We start from the raw sequence: 15,075 nt of genomic DNA, 5'->3' as shown, positions 1-15,075 counted from the left end.
TTTATTAGCGTTAAAGCAAGAGGATTTTTAATGCCAATATGAGGTCTGAAGTCCACTGTAATAGCACAAGAACAGTGCTGCATGCTTCCCAGTACCCCTCATCCTAATTAAATGACCTACTATCACTGAAGTAGCTCTTATCCTTATGTTAATGCTATACTGTCTCAAAAAAAATCCTCGCTTAAGATAGCGTGGCAGAAGTCTGCACTTCTCTGTTCACAAACTGACTTAGGCAAAGCTGACTTTTTGTAACTGTCATCTTAAATGCTTACTGTCTTTGTCCAAGTCTGTAATGTCAGCTCAGAGGAGCTGACACTGAAACAAGCATCACAGACAACAATCTTATTTTTAATTACTGTTTTTTCAAAAAGTTGAGGGAAAAGGGCAAGCTCTTGTATACCAGTGCAAACATAGGCCTGAGAATCTGATTCAGGCATTCACACTTTATTTTCAATGGCCTCAACAGTTCATACTTGCAAAAAACGCGTTATAAGGGTCAAAGCACTTTCTGAAGTGCRTGTTACTGCCATCACCGCCAGTGCCACCACCGCCAGTGCCACTTCTTTATACTTATGGATTAAAAGGCTGATTCTAGAAGAGAAACAATTCTGAAAGTAACCTGCCACCTTCCCTCAGTTTCAAAGGCAGCCTGTGTGCTATGCCAGCAGTAAAAGCTGTAACTGAAACTCTGCTGCACTTTAGTATATGCTATGTTTGGATGATTAAGCCATTAAAGCCATTTTGCTTTGTTGCCATAAGGAAATATTAAGCCAATGACTAAAGAAATTGCTGTTTTCTTGGTGCTTTCYTAGTGCACTGTTACTAGTATAATCATTTGTAGCATAAGGCAGGATCTTTAACAACGGAAGCCTCCCGAGACTTGCTGTAACAATGATTCCAGATAAAAATCAGTGAAAATGGAAGGGTTCATCCAGAATGAGTACTTGGGGGTAAAAACTAAGCTACATTTTAGGCTAAACTAAAGACAGACACAGTCATTTTGAAAAAGCTGGATGAGAAACAGGCAAGGGAACAGCAAAAAATTTAATTTGTGGATGAGCAGAATTTTTTGAAGTTTCTCTGTTTCTATATTCAATGCATACTAAGGAAGATCTCCTATAGAGGTCTTCATAAAATTTCACGAAGGCAAGCCAGTATTCTATTGAACTGATCTTCGGAAATGTCACTAGATGGTCAATCTTTTTTTCTTCATTTAATATTGCTTTTCAGATTAAGGTTTACAAACAAAGAAATTTCTTCCTCATGAATATTTTACTACTAATGAATATGGCTTTCCAGTGATGAAAAATCTTAACTTGGCTCAATGTCATAGAATGGTAAGGTTGGAAGGGACCTCTGGAGATCATCCAGTCCAGCCCTCAGCAYAGCCCATATAGGGACTGAACCCACAACCTTGGCATTATCAGCACCACGCTCTAACCAACTGAGCTAGGTGTCATTGATCATTTGTTGGTGGTATCATTATTTTAACACTTGATAGTATCACCTGCTTTTTTATATTCTAAAAATAATAAATCATTTCATAGCCATCAGATTCTGACCCCAAAACCTGYGAAAATTAATGAGCTCTGTGTGAACTCAAGTTTTGGTATCCATTATCAGTTTCTGATATACTTGGTCATGTTTAACAGAATAGTATTTATATATATATACGTATACAGTATTTGTATATTTATACATATACTATTTATAGAATAGTATTTTATAAAGAAAGCATTACAAAACCCTACTGTAATTAGCACCAAATCAAGCTTCCATTTTCTTGCTGTCCATCACAAAGGCAGGTAAAATTTTCATCACTTCCTATATTTTAGAAGAGTTTAAGTTTCCTTTTTTAAGGCTGAAAGGCACGGCTGCAGACACATGCCTCACCTTTCTCAGTGAGGGATTTTTATTTTTGATTTTTATGAGGACAATAGACAGGGTTTCAGTAAATAAAAAATTTTCTTCCTGATGAGGATTATGAATATGGTGTGACACTTCCTAGTTTTCCCTCTAGACTGGTACAGAATGGGCTAAGATTTATGTCCAGCTAATATTTACAGGCATGGTAAATGAGGAAATCAAACTTGCTGCAACCATCACTGCTGCTGGAAAAGTACCAGTATGTGGAAGAGAGTGAGCTAAGGGCACTATTCATTCCAAAACCTTGATTTGCCTGGCACATTACCTTTTYTGTTTATGAAAACAGAACTGATTTGACTGCAGCTCCTCCAGTGAACCGGTACTTATTATCCTCCTAAAAGCCTTATCTGATAAAAGACTCACATGTTTAACATGCAGTTTGTAAAATACAGGCAACAGAGTCCCACTCGGCAATTTTGAAAATCTCTGCTCACTGCCTACCAAAACCCGGGAGGCTCCATAAAGCCCCTAGTCACAACTTGAAAGTTTACTGGGCCCTATACATCCTGCTTTTGCAAAAGCTTTTATTCTGAAAGAAATAAAATCTTTGTTACCTACTGTATGTCTAAGCCCAGTCAGGTCCCGGCACGCAGAGGTTTCTTCTGCCAAAATGCTCCCAAATAACAATTTCAGTATGGTAGGCTTTCTCTGAATATCCTTTATGGGCAAAAATGTAATTATGTTGGAACTATTCAGATCAACAATAGCAGCAATCAAAGTGCATCTGCCTAGGAGAACTGGGAATTCAGAGTACAGAAGTTTTGTATAGCCAAGTTCTCTGTGGGCTGCAGAAGGGATCTAATAATTCCAGCATTCAGGATAACTGTTTTCCTACTAACACAAGTTGTATGATCATATGGCAAATCAAAATCTATTGAGAATAATTATTTTTTTCTACACTTCCAGGAAGTGCATTTGAAGAATACAAGTAGAGGGAACACAGGAAACAGAAACTACAGAATGTAAGAACATGCCATCCACAAGAGTGAAGAATGAATGTGCCATCTGCAGGATACTTTACTGTAAATAAATTATTTGTTAACATTGGAAGACTTAAAGAAAACTATGGTTTAATAAGCTTGATGCAATCTCAACCAATGGGCATTCTCCCAGTGAACAATGCAACTAAACATTCCAATATTAAGTCTTTAGAGAACAGAACGTTTTAACCAGCCCAGAGCTTAAAAAAAAAGAAAAGAAAAAAAAAGAAAAAAATCTGTGGTTGATATATAACTGTTTGTTAACCTGTTTTAAATGTCCTGCACAAAAACTCTTAAAGTCCTGTGCCCCTCAAAAGCCTAAAAATTTATGGGCCTTTGATGGATCCAATTGCACTAAATTAACCTAGAACGCTGGCTGCTGAAGTCATTCATCAGCCTTGTCTAAGTGTTTTGGTTTTTTTTTTATTTGCACTTCTATACAAGGAACAGGCTGTTTGTTTTACAGTGTCTGATAACATTGTTTGTCTACCCCTTCGTATTTGCACAGTTTGACATTCCCAGTAGCAGCAGCAGTAAGGTAACATATACAGTTTTAAACATCCATTAATTCCATCTGTGGCATTTTGACAGAATATGGGTTATAGATACAGTCATTTTAGGACAGGTTTTTTTTTTCCTTCTCTTGTAAAGCTGCAGTTTATCGCAATTTGTGAGACAAATGATTTTTAAAAGCAGTTAAAGCATACATAGACTCTCAAACCATTAATGATTCTTCCAGGTAATTGTTTTGCAACAGTATAGGTAACTTCTTTCTTCCTCCATATAATGCAGTATGTAAAATTTAGCATATCAATAATACACATATATCAAACAGTATGTAAAAATCTGTTTTATAGTACAACGGTGCTATTTTATAGTTTGTTATATGAAAGGGTCTGGCCAAAACTGTAAGAGGTAAAAGCAAATATGGAAATACCAAGCCAAAGATGGAATTTAAAAAAAAATAGTTTTAAATTTATTCAGTTTTATTTTTAAATGAACTTAAATGGCTTTAGATTCCAATAGGATAATACCTTTTCCTTCTTCAGAATAAAATCCAGATATACTTGTTTCCTTTTAGAGATTCAGATGATGATGTATTTATYTGCAGTTACTTGGAACATGGATTCATAGATGCATGGGCCCAGAGAAKACAATTAAAAAGACAGCCTTCAAATTATTTCAAAAGGTAGCGTCAGGCCTCATTCTTTCTGAAATATCAGCATTCTACTCTCTTGTGAAAGAGAGTTAATCATGTTCTCTGCCATTTTAATTCTTCCCACAATCTGACGAGACTAAATTGAGTGTTAATTAGGCCACTGTGCACATCTATAAATCAGCAAATGCTAATCTAATCACCAAATTACAATGTAAAAAGAATCTTCAGGAGGGGATGAACCATCAAGTCCCTCAAAATGCTGCTTACAATAGCCTTTCATGTATTCYCATACAGGATTTCTAGATAATATCTGCCACGTCACCTTGATATGGAATGCACTGTTTCTACTTTGAATAACAGTTTCCTATGCTCCATTTTTGTAAATTAATTCAGAGCTAGATTACCCATGCAGCAAAGGGGATAGGTAACCAAGAGCATCCCAAGAAGAGCAATTAACTTAAAAGAAGGGGAGAGAAGGCAGTGGAGAATGAACTTCCCATCCTGTCCAGACCTGCAGTGTGGTTCTACTCATCTTCCTCCTGTCATTGCACTGCCCATGGCAAGTTCAGACAGGAGAAGCAGCATTGCTTGGTCAGCCCAAAGAGGGCAGGGGAAATACTGTATAAAGAGAGCAGCTAGAGACATAGGAAGATGCCAGATCAGATCTGTAAAGGAAATATCTCTTTAAAGGTTTAAATCTGCCAACCCTTGCCTTCTACTGAATCCATGGGAATAGATGACTGAATTATTGATTCCTCAATTGTTTCATTCCTTTAGAAAAATTGAGTTTCATATTTGTTCTAAGGAAAATGCCATGCATTCTCATGCAACTCTTTAAACCTTCCTCTCTCTGTGAAATGCATGTTTATAAGCATCATGCTCACATAAAAGCAGAATAGTAAATGACTAAATGGAATGTATCACAGCTGTCACTGACAGAGATAGGTATGTTGAAAAAAAGGGAAGAAGGTAAAGAGAAGCAGCTAGAGAAACGAATGTAAACTATTTACCACCACTTCAATAAACAGAGGTAGCAATTTTTATATCTGTTAGAACTCTCACAGGGGACTTTTTGGTGGGGAGATTGAGGGGATGGTTTTACTTCAATGATTGTTAAGAATTCTGACGGGCACTCTAAGAATAAGCCATTATTTTGAACTATCATAAACATAATAYGTATTTCCATTTTGTGTCCTATGACTCCTGTCCCTTACCTGCTCTCAAGATCTGGGGGGAAGAGGGAGAAAAAATATTAACTAAAAAAGTAATTTGCAGATTTCCCTGGAGATCTAGCTTCAGAGATAACATTTGATTGATGCTAACCAGTTTTTCTGAAAAATTAGACATTATTGTATTTTTTAAATTGCTGCAAATTAAATCCAAATTTTGTTCCTATCTTGGGGTTCATGTAATCACATTACATGCCATTGTATTTCTTCCCCTGATTACCATAATCAGAAACGGTCTCTGGTAGCCAACATTATCTAACATTTGAACTTGACAAGTGTCCAGACAGTTTATAACAATTTTTGGAAAGAAATTAGAATAAATGAGTGGCTAAAAGCTTCAAAGAAAACATCTTGTTTTACAGGGAAAGGAATGGGATTGCAATAGAGACTAGATCCACCACCACAGAGGTGAGAGATGCACGGGTGGGGAATGTGTATTTGCATGAGAATTCTCCAGACCTATGGCAGGGAGCGCATAATGTACTAGTCAGTGTGAAAGAGAAGGGCTGCATAAGCTTAGCAGTCTCAATAAATCCGCTACTTAAAGAAGCAAAAGTATGAGCTAAAACACCTCCCCCCCCCCCAAAAGTACAAAGTATTCTGGCTTGAAAAGCTTCTTAGAGAAATTCAAGACTTCAGCTAGATTTTAAAAAGCACTCCAGAGTTTTAAGAACAGAGCTCTTACTGGATGCTATTTATTCTCATAAATCACTTAAATATTAAAGAAAATCCCACTCCTCGTCCTTCCATATTATGAAAAATATGACAGAAGTCAAAGATGCTTGCATTTGAGAATTGACACAAAACTCCAATTATTCCACAGAATGGCACTGAAGTACAGAAGAAAAGTGAATTAAGTCTCTGTTTTCAGTAAGTTTAAAAAAGTCTTCCGATCTAAATCCACTGAAGTTAATATATCTTTTCAAAGTAGCAACATTTGAGCCTCAGCTCCATAGTAACCATAATTAATCATTAAGAGTTTTCAATGGAAAATGTATAAATTCTATATTCTGTTCAAAATGTACTTACAAACCTACACTTACACTTGTGTGAAGAGCTCCTATGAGGTTCATTTGTACCATTAAAAAAAGAGAGAAAAGAAAATTAAATAACAGGATACTGCAATCTGTCCCTGAACATGCAAGGAAGTAGGTACATTTTGCTCAAAGAAACTTGCAGTCTTAATAGCTCTGTTAAGATTAAAGGGTAAATTAGTGGTGAGCTTTCCTTACAGAAGTGAATTCCATTCACAACTAGCAGCTATGTTCAGTTGCCCTATGAGCTGGTTGTTGACTCAGTATCAATGGTTAAAGTTAATTAAGGAAGACTCTATGCCAAGCCCATGTCTTCTTGGCTCCCTGTTTTAACACGAAAGTGCATCATAACAGAAGCTCAAAAAGTGCATGTAGTATATTTGCTTTACCTTTTACTGATTTGGCCAACAACGCCAAAGTGGTGCTATTGTTTTGTTTAAGAAAGTACTTGACTAAAATATAAAAGAAAGCATAAATATTTTTTTAAAGTATGAAATCGACAATTATATAGGTATGGTTATTAAAATAGAAATACAACTAGCCATAACTTTTCATCTTTTTGTCACTCAACAGTAGAAAAACAGCTATTAATCGATGGAGATGGGGCAGGAGTAAGAATCAAAATGCCACAAAAATCCATCGATTTGAAATGCAGTTATGATTCTTTATTCTAATTCATTAACATAGATGAAAAAAAGCATTTGAAGTCAGGGGAGAATGGACTTGACTGCAAGCCAATCAAATTAATGCAAGTCCTGTGTCAAGCTGAAATCAATGTTGAGTTTCACTTGAAGTCAGTGGCATGAYAGGATCGAGATTTTCATACAGCAAATCTTATTTTTACTTGATAACCTTCTTACTCATGACATGCCTCAAAAAGTCAACATTCTTTCACAAAATAGGACAGAGAAATGCGCTTGATCTTGACAAGGAACAAAGAACAAAATACTCCTAATATGTAACCAATGTTATTTTTAATTCTTATCAGTATTGAATTGTGAGAAAAGGTTGAAATTTATGGCTAATAGTCTGTGAATTTTCTTTTTAATTTTTTGTGGTCACTATGAACATCCTAATGTGCACAATTACACATTTCATTGTTTTGTTTTTAAATGATGGTAAATTAAGCCCAAATAGAGATTCTTTGAACCTATAGGCTAGATAGAATACTTATGTTCTGATGAAATTATAATCAATATATTTAAAATGTTTTATTTTTAGTCTGAAAAGGAATAGTAATAATTTATTCGGGGACTCAACCTATACTGGTCCCTCTTTTAAGGATACTGTTCTGTATAAACAAGTCTTCCAGATTCCAAACTTACATTCAAAATAACATTCATTCCTCCCTTCCTCCATGCCCTAGCAAATCTAGTTTAAAAAAATTTGCAACAGAAGTTTTATTGCCTGTTTGTGCTGGGGGGTTGCTTTGTTTTGCTTCACTTAGTTTTTTTTTGTTTGTTTGTTTTTGTTTTTGTTTTTGGTTTTGGTTTTTTTTGAGGCAGGGGAAAGGAGGAGGACATGAGGTTTTCAAGCAATTAAGATTTTTCCTTCTGGCTGCAAAGCACAAAAAAATAAAGAACTTGCCTTGATGAGATTATTAATTATCCAGTTCAYGTGTGGAAATAGCATTAAGTAAAGCAACTGGATTAAAGTTCAGTTTTGAAAGAGGAAAAAAATAATTAACACAAACTTTTACTCATTTTAGTCCTACACTATACATTTTGCTTGTCACAGCATTGTAATATTCTACTGGACTATCACTGTCCAAACACACAGTATCTGATATATATAAATCTTCTTTGATTTACATGAAGGGTGTTGTGAGAGTATCTGAAACTTGATTACATATAATACAGTATAGAGATACCAGCCTGGCAGAAACCAAAACAAGAAGGACCTCACAGATGCTTACATTACACTAGGAAGTCTCATACTAGTTGCATAAAGGGTGTGTGTATATATGTGCGTGCGCACGTGTGTGTGTATATTGCTTTTCTTCTTTTTCTTCTCAAGTAAAATTTGACTTTCTTGCTTATTACACATTTTTTATCATGGATTATATTCAGTAATCCAACTGGAATCCAATTGTAGAGAAACATTACATACTATGGGTGTTACAAATTAAATCTGACATTTGAATTTCATACCTAAAGAGACAACCTGATTTTTTAAAAATAAGGCAGTACTCTATTGTCATCCAAAAATCAGACAAAACTATTTATGTGTTTAAACCTGGTTGTAAAATCCTAACTCTGAGTACCTTGTTTTGAAAATACTGACTTCAGAATTTTGCTTTATTTCATTCTCCTTCAGATGATTTCTTGTAAGTGAGAATTTTAAAACGTAAGCATCCCTCTTGAGGTAAGAATAACGGGTTATACAAAGAGAGCAGAAAGAGGAGTTTTGTCAGTTAATCATGTCACTTTAACTATTTATATATAGAATTAAATACTCCTTATAAGTAGACTTCATACCTCTCTATATTACCCATAACTTCTTCAAAAGTGGGAAAGACTTAGTATGGCTTCTGATCAAACCGTACCCCAATATGTAACATTTTTACAACAAATTTTATATCATCATTTTTGATCTCTATTGTTCGATGACTTTTCATTTTGCCAGGTTGGCCCATGAAAGTTGTAAGAATCATCAACTTGATACTTCTGCTGCTAACCATTCTTTCCCACAAATATTTGACATATGTACATCTACTTACTATATTTACACAGTTACTTGACTGAAATTCTTAACAAACAGCATCAGTATAGTTGGGAGATTAATTTTTTCCCCGTGAGTTAACAGTATAAAGCATTCCTTAACTAAATCAAAGAYATTTCACATTACTGTATTTTACATTCATTAATTTCCCTAAAGCAACAACAAAATACTCCATCTGGGTAAGAAGGATCATGCTTCATATACTCTTGCGTTAAGGAAAAACGTTTAATCAGATGACAACAATTAAAACTGATTCTATGAAAGTCATATTTAGTAGTGAAATATTTAAGTGTGTAGGTTTTAAAATCGAATGCTCCATAACCTTTTGTTTACTGGCACTGACATGGTCTATGGTGTAAAAAAGTCCCCTTCAATGTTAAGCAAAAGCAAAGGATCCAAGCCCAATATACTAATATGCTAAAAATGAAAGAGTCACAATGGCCTTATTTTGAGCACAGGGATGAATTCTATCTCAGATTATTTTTATTTTGTTTTAGATTAAAATTTCAAATTAAAATCAATATAAGTAAGAACTATGTAGGAATTATGATACTCTTCATTATTTCCACTTAGAAACAAATCCGAATATATTAAAGCACAGGCAAGCTACACTGAATATACAGTAGGTAAAATTTACCCCTTAGTTTATAATCATTTCTAAGGAATTAGTTAGACTGAATTCAACAGAAATTCAGTACAAGATGGAAAAACAATTTTGATAAGTGTATAATTATAATAGTCCAAAATGCTCCAGTGAAAGCATACTTGTACTTCTTAATGTTCTGAACAGTTTCACTTCTAGTCTGATACTTCATGTTGCATTTATCAGAATGTGACGATTCTGTTTTAGTCTCCTAATTCTTGGAGTCTTTGAGGTTGAATATTAAACATGTTCATCAAGCCTCAGGATTTTAAGAAACAAATCAGAAGACGCAGCAGTATGTGCTGCTGATAATCAAATCATATATGGGCTTTCTCTTCTCCCAAACTGTCTGTAAAGCCACACAAAAGTGCTAAATGAAGAGATTAATAGCACTTGTTTTTTAGGAGGTCACTCTTTCAAATACAAGTATTAGCTGTCTTCTCTTTCTTCACTGTTGGACTTAAATTGATATCCTGATGAAAACTTGGGTTTACATGATGCAGGCGTGAGTGTGGATAGATGAATTTCTGTTTTCACTACTGAATAATGCTAGTATTAACATTTCAACTCATTGTAACCAAACAGTGACAAGTCTTAAATGTTCACTCAAAACCATGTAAACTCTTTATTAAAGATCTAACTGGATTTATTCTTTCTTTTTTTATTTTCTTGTGCTTACTCGTAATGTCACTACTTGATGACAAGTAATATTTCATACTGTGTATGTAACATCGTGTTGCAGAATCCCCCAAATACCTCAACAATGTCTTTGTTGCGCTACTCTCCCCATTTAGCACTTATAGGCTTTTCTAGTAACAATAAATCCAAAAAAGGAGCTCCTAATATGTACAAATATAAAAGAAATTATCAAGAATTTTTGCTAGTTTGCAGTTCATGTAATACCATCTTGACTATTCTCTTCCCCTCTCTCTACAAGCTGTCTAAAACAGTAAACTTTGCTCCATAAATAATAGTGTATTCATGCTTTTAAAGGCTTTATATGCATTTATGGTAGGTAAAGGTTGGAAAAGGTAGTTGACTGATTTTCCCTTTTATCTACTTTGATTTCAGTAAAGGGCTTTGTCACTCTGTATACATAAAGGCTAATGCACCCTTTGGTTTGTAGAATGTATTGAAATGTTTGCAACCCTCTTGGTATCAGGTCCAAAATGTGAAGCATTACTGTTAAGAGGGTATCTTTCTAATGTATTTGTATGTATAGTTTACACCTCTGTGAGGTCTAATAAAGGATTATGGTTAATAACATATGTGTTGAAAGGTCCTCCTTTGCATATATTTTGCAGTAATTTACATTATTCTTTTCTTTTCCCTGGCATATATATTTCAGCTGCTCAGAATACACCATACCCAGGACATACCTTAACAGGATAAATCAACTTCATTGTTAAGATTGAATAGACATTGAAAGTTAACTAGTGGCTCAAGAGCCTGGACAAAATGAAGAGTCATCAGAAGGAATTATCAAATCTGTAAACAAAATGAATAGTTATGAAAGACCAGAACCAAATTGTATTTACCCACAAATGAAAACAGCTGGACAATTACCTCTGGTATAAAGTCATTCACTCAAAAGCTCCTTGGTATTTGAGATCTAGATGTAGCAAATGTATACTGGCATTTCAAAAGATCACCAMGGGACATCAAAGAAACGACAATCTACTACACTTTATAGCTCTACCAGTTAAATTGTTCTCAAGACTAGAATCTGTAGGTATGCAAATAAATACGATACATGCAGAAAATTCAACACCCCTACTGAAGTTATGCCTCACAACTGTATTGGGAGTCCTCTGGAAGAAAGAATAAGCACATGGAYGCAGAAGGTCAAGGTGATACAGTTCACTTGGATTTCCAAAGTGATTGTAACAAGCTCTGTCATCAAAAGGTCTTAAAGACACTAAGCTGCCTAGAAATAAGGTGGAAATTCTTCACAAGTCTAATTACCTAATGAAAAAAACATAAAAAGAGAAAGTAGGAAAAATGGACAGTTCATAGTAGAGGGAAGCCATATATGAAATCCTGTTTTGGGCTCCATTCTTTTCAACCTTTTCCTAAATGACGTGGAAAAAGAGTGAACAGTAAGAGTACAAAGGTTATGGATGATATTAAGCTGCGTGGAGTAGTAACAAGATTCCTGACTGCTGAATATTACAGAAGGACCTTACAGTACTGAACAAGCAGATGAAATCAATGGTAATTAAATTCAGTATTGGTAAAATAATGCATCTGAAGAAAAAGAAATTATACATGAAGATATAAGCTCCAAGTTTATTATTATTATTAGAAAATGAGGTTTGGGGATGACAGCACTTTCAAAATATCAGTTCAGCATTGGCAGAGGTCAAAAAGCAAATCTGAAAGACACACACACACACACACACACACACAGAAAGAAAACATCAACATCATTATGCCACTGCATAAATGAATAAGTCAACCACAGTTTGTATACTGGGTGAAATTCTGGTCCTCCAGGCCTTCAAACTGTAGAAGAACTAAAAAAGAGAGGAAAGATGAGACTAACTGAAGTCATGGGATGGTTTTCATATAATAAATAGATTAAAACTGATCAGTGTGAAAAAGAGTGCTGAGAGAGGAGGTAACAGATGCCTACAGCACTCAAGGTTCACAAAAAAGGTAAGTAGAGAACAGGATGAAGATCTGGGAGTTTTGGAGCACCAAAAGGAAATAGTATGATAGTTCAAAGCAAACAAAAGAAAGTATGATGAAAATATGTCATCAAGCTGTGAAAGTCCTTGCTGCAGTTACATGTACTAGAAGCTGATATGAGTTCAAAAGACAACTAGAGAAATTCATAGGGATAACAAAATATATCTTGGTCTATTAAATACAAAAGATCACACTATAACTTAGGTTGGAGGGAACCCTTGGAGGTCATCTAGATGAACTCTTTGCTTAAAGCAGGTCCAATTAGATCAGGTTGATCAATGCCTTATACAGACAAATTCTGAATATCTAGAAGTGTGAGATTCCACAACCTCTCTTATCAACCCATTCCAGTATTTGATCATATTTGATCATATCTAATTGGTATTTTCTGTATTCCAAATTCTGTCTTAGCCTTGTGCACCTCTGAGATGACTCTGGCTTCATCTTCTCTATATATTCCCCATACATGGTTGACACAGCAATAATATCTCTTCTTAGCCTTCTATTCTTTAGGTTGAACAAGCCCACTTGTCTCAAGGTCTCCTTGTAGRTCACATGCTCCAACCTCCTACTTATCTTGGTGGTCCCTCTGCTGGACTTGGGTCAGTATGTCAATATCTTTTTTGTAATCAGGAGCCTGAAACTGGACACACGACTCCAGATGCGATCTCACAAGTACCAGAGAGGAAGAATCACTTACCTAGACCTGCTTTCTACACTTTTCATAATGTAGTCTGATATGTGGTTGGATTTCTTCACAACAAGGGCACACTGCTGACTCATGTTCAACATGTCCATCAGGATACTCAAGTCCTTTTCTGCAAAGCTGAGTTTTAGCCAGTCAGCTCACAGCATCAGAGCTGTACAGGATTATTTCATCCCAGATGTAGGATGCTGCATCTGCCTTTCTTGGACTTCATGAGGTTCCTATCAGCCCATCTCTCCAGCCTGACAAGGTCCCTCTGAACAGCAGCTCTACCATCCAACATAGCAATCAAATTGACATTACCTATGAATTTGTTGGGAGTGCTCTCTGAACCATTGTCAATGTTGTTATTAAAGACACTAAACAGTATTGGCCATCACAGTGATCCTTGAGGAACACTTCTAGTAACTAACTGAAAGTTGGATGTCATACTGCTTATCGTAACCCTTAGAGCCTGGTGGTCCAGCCAGTTCTCCACCTGCCTTATTGTCCATTTATCCAATTCACATTTCACTAATCTGGCTACAAAGATGTAGGAGACTAGGACAAAAGCCTTGCAAAGCCAAGATACACTGTGTTACAGAATCACAGAAGGGGCTGAGGAGCAGAAACCGAAAGAGCCACCACCAGTCCTAGCCAGAGACATGGAGCAAGCACTGTGGGGAGTGCTGGTGGAAGTGTCCAAAGTGAGAGCCGTCCACCACTCTGGGAGAAGGACTGGGAAAAAATAGGCCTTAGCAGAGGATGGTTTCAATCCATTGACCTCCGGATTATGGGCCCAGGACACTCCTGCTGTGCCACTCTGCTCCCTCCACTCTGCCCACTCCTTTCCACTTGTCCACACAGCTAGTCATCCCATCACAGAAGGCAATCAGGCCAGTCAGTAAATCAGCCCTGGTAAATCTGTGCTTGCTGTTCCCAGTCACCTTACAGTCCTTCATGGGCTTGGCTTCCAGGAGAATTTGCGTCATACCCCACTAGGGACTGAAGTTAAGCTGACTGACCTGTAGTTCACCAGATACTCCTTCTTAGTCCTCTTGGATGGGCAAAATATTTTCCTTTTTTCAGTCACCAAACACCTCCTGTGGTTGCCATGACCTTTCTAAGAAGACAGAGTGCAGCTTCATAATGAACTGCACAGCTCCCTCAATACCCTTATTATACCCTTATAGGCCATCTGATCCCAAGAATTTTGCATCTCCACTTGGCTAAAACYCTCCACCCCCACTCCTCGTTAGTATAGTGGTGAGTATCCCCGCCTGTCACGCGGGAGACCAGGGTTCGATTCCCTGACGGGGAGATGACATCACCTTTTTCATTAGGAAGAGTGTTGGCAGTAGGTCGAGAGAGGTGATCTTGCCCCTCTACTCAGCCCTAGTGAGGCCACATTTGGAATACTGCATCCAGTTCTGGGCTCCCCAGTACGAGAGAGACATGGAACTACTGGAGAGAGTCCAGCAAAGGGATACAAAGAAGATTAAAGGACTGGAGCATCTCCTCTATGAGGAAAGGCTGCAAGAACTCAGGGAGAATTTAGCCTGGAGAAGAGAAGAGAGAGGGGGGATCTTWTCAATGTGTATAAGTATCTGAAGGGAGGGTGTTGAGGGGGTGGAGCTGAACTCTCTTAAGTAGTGCCATGCAACAGGACAAGAGGCAATGGGCACAAACTGAAACACAGGAAGTTCTGCCTGATTATGAGGAGGAATTTCTTTACTGTGGGAGTGACAGAGCACTGGAACAGATTGTCCAGAGAGGTTGTGGAGTCTCCATCCTTGAAGATACTCAAAAGCCCTCTGGACAGGCTCCTGGGCAATGTGCTCTAGATGACCCTGTTTGAGCATGGTTGGACTAGATGATATCCAGAGGTCACTTCCAACCTCAACCATTCTGTGATAATTCTATCTTCCTTTGTCGTGGGCAATGCTTCACTCAGTCAGACTCTGCTGGTAGACGCATGGATCTGGGAGACCTAAGGACAGACCTGCT

General features: G+C 36.8%; 1 protein-coding gene and 1 non-coding gene across 3 annotated transcripts in view; both read left to right on the top strand.

Annotated features, from left to right (window-relative positions):
• IGF1 (insulin like growth factor 1) overlaps window positions 1-3,283 on the top strand; it is a 73,264-nt gene extending 69,981 nt beyond the window's left edge. For both annotated transcript variants that reach the window (XM_085322582.1, XM_085322581.1), the window contains exon 4: window positions 2,833-3,283. In XM_085322582.1, the coding sequence (XP_085178708.1) occupies window positions 2,833-2,892 (60 nt within the window). In that variant the 3' untranslated portion in view covers window positions 2,893-3,283. The remainder of the gene's footprint in view (window positions 1-2,832) is intronic.
• Window positions 3,284-14,317: 11,034 nt separating this feature from the next.
• TRNAD-GUC (transfer RNA aspartic acid (anticodon GUC)) lies at window positions 14,318-14,389 on the top strand. The gene has a single exon. It is a non-coding gene; the product is annotated as a tRNA-Asp (tRNA).
• The last annotated feature ends 686 nt before the right edge of the window (window positions 14,390-15,075 follow it).

The sequence above is a fragment of the Rhea americana genome, unplaced genomic scaffold (genome assembly GCF_003343005.1).
Source record: "Rhea americana isolate MKP2758 unplaced genomic scaffold, rheAme1 scaffold_79, whole genome shotgun sequence".
NCBI classification, from domain to species: domain Eukaryota; kingdom Metazoa; phylum Chordata; class Aves; order Rheiformes; family Rheidae; genus Rhea; species Rhea americana.
This window is presented reverse-complemented; position numbering and strand designations above follow the sequence as displayed.